The following is a 5,577-nucleotide window of genomic DNA, read 5'->3' as shown; positions in this document are numbered from 1 at the left end:
CCCCCCCTTAGCTTTTTTTGCTCAAGTCTGGTGCTCTACCACTTGAGCCATAACACACCACTTCCGGCTTTTTCTGAGTAGTTTATTGGAGATAAGAGTTGCATGGACTTTCCTGCCTGGGTTGGATTTGAATCAGGATTCTCAGATCTCAGCCTCCTGAGAAACTAGGATTACAGGTATGAGCCCAGGTCCCTGACCCCTCAAATTGTCTTGTACATTAACAGATACAAGGCAGTCCTGCACAGCAGTTGCTTCCATGCGTTGGACAGGGAGGGAGGGAGGGAGGTTCCCAGAGACTGTCCTCACCAATAATCCTTGCCCTTTCCTCGCTGCAGATCAACATGTACTTGACCTCGAGAGTCCTGTTCGCCCTGTGCCGCCTGGCTGTGGAGAAGGGCTACATTCCTGAGGTCAAATGGAATGTGTTCTCTTTGCACACGGCAGTGATCTGGGGGCTGGTGCTGTGGCTCTTTGAATACCACCGGCCCACGCTGCAGCCTTCTCTGCAGTCCTCTATGACCTACCTGTACGAGGACAGCAACGTGTGGCACGACATCTCAGACTTCCTCATCTACAACAAGAGCAGCCCCTCCAAGTAACAGCGTCCCCAAGGTGCTTATGGGAACGCCTCCACCTGAACAACTTCCAGGCAGCGTCCAGTGCTGCTCCAAGTCTGGCTCCATCAGCAAACCCTCCTAGAGGATCTTGCCACCTCACAGTCACGGGCCTCACACTCCAACGCGTGTTAGCCCAGGGGTCCATGGGCTAGAATCAAAACACTGATTTTCACATCCCATAGGTGCTTTTGAATGGTGCAGCAGGTGGCTGGCTCAGCTTGAGGACTCTTAGCCTTGGTTTCCAGCCTCGCTGCTGAGCTTGTGAGGCCCCAGCAAGTCTTACCTTCTCTGGGCCACAGGGCACATTAGCTTAAAGGAAGACTCTCCTAGAGGAGGGTCTCTTTCTGATGGGTACAAATCATTCTTCCACTATGCTTAGTATCAGGGCTCCTTGCTGGTGGGCAGTGGGTTGCAAATACTTTTTTTTTAAAATACTGTTTCTTGTCTCAGGTGCTCTAATTGGAGTTCTAGAGCTCACTGTCCCTTAGAAAAAGCCTGATATGTGTGAGGCTCTAGGTTCTGTCTCCAGCACTGCAGAAAAAAATTTTTTTTGTGTTTATTTTCTAGCATCTACTTTTTTAAAAATACAAAAGAGGCTGACTCAGGAGGATCTCAAGTTCCAGGCCAGCCTGGGCTACATAGCAATGTGACATTCATCTTAGTTCTATATTTTAGCTTAATATGCTCAAATACTATTTTTAACATACAATTACATAAAAATTGATGAATTATTTTATATTTTTTTTTCTTGTCCTAAGCCATAGCACATAAAGCTAGTAGCTTTCTGCCAGGTAATACAGATTCTGACACTTGAGAGGGTAGTGCACATTGTAGACCTACGGCTACAGTGGAGGAGGCTCTTCACCGTTCAGAGCCTCAGTTTCTCATAAAATGAGAGTAACCATAGTCACCGCAGGTGTGCATATTGAACCTTTATGACTATAGCTGCTGCCTTCTGCCAGTGGCTTCCTGACTCCTGACTCCTTTGCACATGTCATCTTTTTTTTTTTTTTTTCAGTTAGTTGTGGGGCTTGAACTCAGCGAGAGCACTGCCCCTGTGCTTTTTCCACTCAAGGCTAGTGCTCTGCCACTTTGAGCCACAGCTCCACTTCTGGTTTTCTGGTGGTTCATTGGAGATAAAGAGTCTCACCGGGGCTGGGAAGGTGGCTCAGTGGTAGAGCGCTTGCCTTGCATGCATGAGGCCCTGGGTTCAATTCCTCAGCACCACATAAGCAAAAAGAAAAAGCCAGAAGTGGCGCTGTGGCTCAAGTGGTAGAGTGCTAGCCTTGAGCTGAAGAGCTGAGGGACAGCGCCCAGGCCCAGAGTTCAGGCCCCATGACCGGACCCAAAAAAAAAAAAAAGAGTCTCACCAACTTTCCTGCCTTCAAATTGCAATCCTTGGATGACTTTCCAGCCTTCAAACTGCAGTCTTCAGATTCCAGCCCCCTGAGTAGCTAGGATTTCAGGTGTGAACCACCAGCTCCTGATCTATACCTTATCTTTATAATGACCTTGAAAGTATCTATCTTGATTCTCATTTTATAGATTTGGAAACTGAGGGTCAGAAAGAAGGAAATCACTTGGCCAAAGAAATATAACTAAGCATATTAGCCAAGACAGTCTGATTTCAAAGCCCTTGTTTCTTTTTCAGTGCCTTACTTTAAATTTAGAAACCTAAGCCATATATTGCAAATGTTATCAGGTTATAGGAGCTGGCGTTTGAGACAAACTCAACGTGCCTGCACAAGCTTTCAGTGGCATAAATGGAAATCTTCAGGGGTGCTTTGTAGCAGAGAAGCACAATGAATTGGAGACTTATATGGGAGATCTTTTTTCTTTTTTTGGTTGGTTCTGGGGCTTGAACACTGGGCCTGGGTGCTGTCCCTCAGCTCTTCAGCTCAAGGCTAGCACTCTACCACTTGAGCCACAGCGCCACTTCTGGTTTTCTGGGGGTTAATTGTAGATAAGAATCTCATGGGCTTTCCTGCCAGGGCTGACTTTGAACTATGATCCTCAGATCTCAGCCTCCTGAGTAGCTAGGACTGCAGGCGTGAGCCACTGGCACCTGGCAATTTGAAATTTTTGAAACCACCACCCTAGACAAGTCTTCAGGAAAATAAGGCCCCTGGGTACCAATTTGAGACCTTTGGTCTACTAGAAATACTTCTGTGGAACTTCCTCATAAGTCTCTATCTCTTAGAATGTCTCTTGGGTTAATGGAGAGCTTATTTAAAACACAAGTTCTGACTCAGTGGGATTGGGCTGGGCGACGCTTTTTTCTGATTCAAAGGTGGCCCTGGTACTGCTGCTCTGAGCCACTCCCCCTCCCCAACCTGAGTTATGAAGTAGTTGGGGATGATATAGGAGCAACCATTATTAATTATCTCATGTGACCAGCCAGTCAGCTGTTGGGTAATGAATGTGGGCTTATGTCTGGTTCTACAGTGTTCACAGCCACGATGGACTACTACAAGCTCACAGCAAATTTTTTTGTAAGTGTGTGCCAGTACTGAGGCTTGAACTCACGACCTTGCACTTTTCGCTGGGATTCTGTTTGCCTAAGGCTGTCACTCTAACCACTTACGCTACACCTCCAGTTCCAACATTTTGCTGATTCATTCTCCAATGAATAAGAGTCTCACTAATTTTTTCTGCCTGGGCTGGCTTCAGATTGCAATCCTGAGCTCTTAGCCTCCTGAGTAGCTAAGTTTCCAGGTGTGAGCCACCAGTGCCTGGCTCACAGCAGATTTTGAAGATCTTTTTTTAATTTTTTTCCTATTCCCACCTTGGAGGTTGTAGGTAGGGTAGAGAAGAGGTCAGTTATGGCCAGGCTAGTTTTCTAGCAGAGGGTGAGGGCACCCTGCCTCTGTCCTCTTCAGTTTACCAAGTCTGTGCACACCAGCAACCTCTGGTGCTACCCCACATCTCTCTGCCGGAGGACTCTGTTTGTCACCAGGGCCTGCAGCAGGCCTTAAGTGCTGGGGACAAATTTGCCCCTGAAGCAACCTCAAGTAAGGGCTGAGATGTGACTGCCAGGAGCCCTGGCCTGTGGGTAGGATAGCCTTGGGGCACAGGCTTTGCTTTGACTCCCTGAGCTGGTAGCTGATACTATGTCCTCTCACTTTCCTACCTCCCTGCCTCTCCCCTTCCCTCCTTCCCTCTGGGCCAGTGCTTTCTGGGACTGCATAATGCACTTCTCTTGGGGGGTTGCTATTGTGGGGTCTCCAACAAAACTGGCCTATTTCCTCATCTGCAAGGTAGGCCTTCTAACAGCCTGCAGCTCGTGGGGCCTGGAGATTCAATGGTATGACTTGTGCAGTGAGCACTCAATAAATGTGGCTGTCATTTCTGACATTGTGTGCAGACGTGGATGGAAGTGGGGTCCTGAGAGTGGAGTACACCCCAGTTTTAGTCTGTTCTGCTCACCCCCAGCTGAGGGTAAAGCCTGGCCACCTGCCCTCCTGAACACTTTCCCCCCACCCCCCAGTGCTGTAGAAGGATGGGGGGAGGTGCCACCGCCCACTGTCTCTGCTCTCTAAGAATAGGCTTCCCTCACAGATGGCATCTCTCTGGCTCCTGCCAAAGCATCTGGTGCCTCCAACTGCACACTCCAGGGAGGAAGGCGGGGTGGTCCCCACTGAAGAGCAGGGCTCTGCTTCTAGCAGCCCTGGGAAGAACCCTGCTCAGCTCCTTCCTTGCTGAGCCTCCATTTTCTATAGTCTGTAAAATGGGGATTGCCAAAAGGCCCTTGCTGCTCCTAAACTGGCAACGTGTTTTAACCTGCACTTCTTAAACACCTGATACATTTATATCAAGTCTTTTGACATGGGAGACTGTAAAAAAGAAAGACAAAAAAGTATGCCTGTGCACGCGGGCATGCGTGTGCACACACACACACACAGTACAAAACTCAAGCAGCAGGGCTGGGAAGGTGGCTCAGTGGTAGAGTGCTTGCCTTGCATGCCTGAGGCCCTGGGTTCGATTCCTCAGCACCACATAAGCAAAAAGAAAAAAGCCGCAAGTGGCGCTGTGGCTCAAGTGGTGGAGTGCTAGCCTTGAGCTGAAGAGCTGAGGGACAGTGCCCAGGCCCAGAGTTCAGGCCCCACGACTGGACCCAAAAAAAAAAAAAAAAACTCAAGCAGCAAAAAAAAGTGGGTAATGGGGAAAATTTGAGATCCCTTCTACTTCTGAGTGTGTTCCTTCTGGAATATACCCCTAACAGTGGGATCCCTGTTGTTAGCACTTTGTGGACCAACCTACACAGTTTCTCAGGTGTTTCTTATCTCATACTAAAAGACCACACTGCAGTGTCATCCCTGTCATCTCCTCCTGCCCTCCGTGTGTCCCATTAGTCTTTGATTAATATACTCGTTTATTTTTCCTTTTCTTTTTTTTTGTCGGTCATGGGGCTTGACTCGGCCTGGGTGCTGTCCCTCAGCTCTTCAGCTCAAGGCTAGTGCTCTACCACTTGAGCCACAGTGCCACTTCTGGTTTTCTGGTAGTTTATTGGAGGTAAGAGTCTCACGGACTTTCCTGCCTGGGCTGGCTTTGAACCGTGATTCTCAGATCTCAGCCTCCTGAGTAGCTAGGATGACAGGCGTGAGCCACTGGCGCCTGGCTCACTTCCAGGTTTTTCTGAGTAGTTTATTGGAGATAGGAGTCTCACAGACTTTCCTACCCCACTGGCTTTGAACCACAATCCTTGTCCTCCTGAGTAACTAGGAGCCACTGGTGCCCGGCTAATATACAAAGGTCAGCCTGTTTATCCCCTCCCCCAGCTCGACCTGCTGAATAGTGTGGGCACGTCGTCACCAGGATCAGCATAAAGTCCTGAGGGACCCCAGGTGTCCTGAGCCTTCTTCCAGTGTCCACCCCCTTGGAACTCGCAAGCGAAGGGCAAGGACACAAAGGAAGTTAATTTGAGGTCTATTGCTGTTCCTCTCCCAAATTAGAGGTGGTT

General features: G+C 48.8%; 1 protein-coding gene across 1 annotated transcript in view; it reads left to right on the top strand.

Annotated features, from left to right (window-relative positions):
- Pxmp4 (peroxisomal membrane protein 4, 24kDa) overlaps positions 1–1,648 on the top strand; it is a 26,016-nt gene extending 24,368 nt beyond the window's left edge. The window contains exon 4 of the mRNA XM_013010769.1: positions 336–1,648. Within this exon, the coding sequence (XP_012866223.1) occupies positions 336–599 (264 nt within the window). The 3' untranslated portion in view covers positions 600–1,648. The remainder of the gene's footprint in view (positions 1–335) is intronic.
- Positions 1,649–5,577: the final 3,929 nt, after the last annotated feature.

The sequence above is a fragment of the Dipodomys ordii genome, unplaced genomic scaffold (assembly GCF_000151885.1).
Source record: "Dipodomys ordii isolate 6190 unplaced genomic scaffold, Dord_2.0 Scaffold13, whole genome shotgun sequence".
Taxonomy (NCBI): domain Eukaryota; kingdom Metazoa; phylum Chordata; class Mammalia; order Rodentia; family Heteromyidae; genus Dipodomys; species Dipodomys ordii.
Note: the sequence above shows the minus strand (reverse complement) of the source record. Positions and strands in the feature narration are given on the sequence as shown.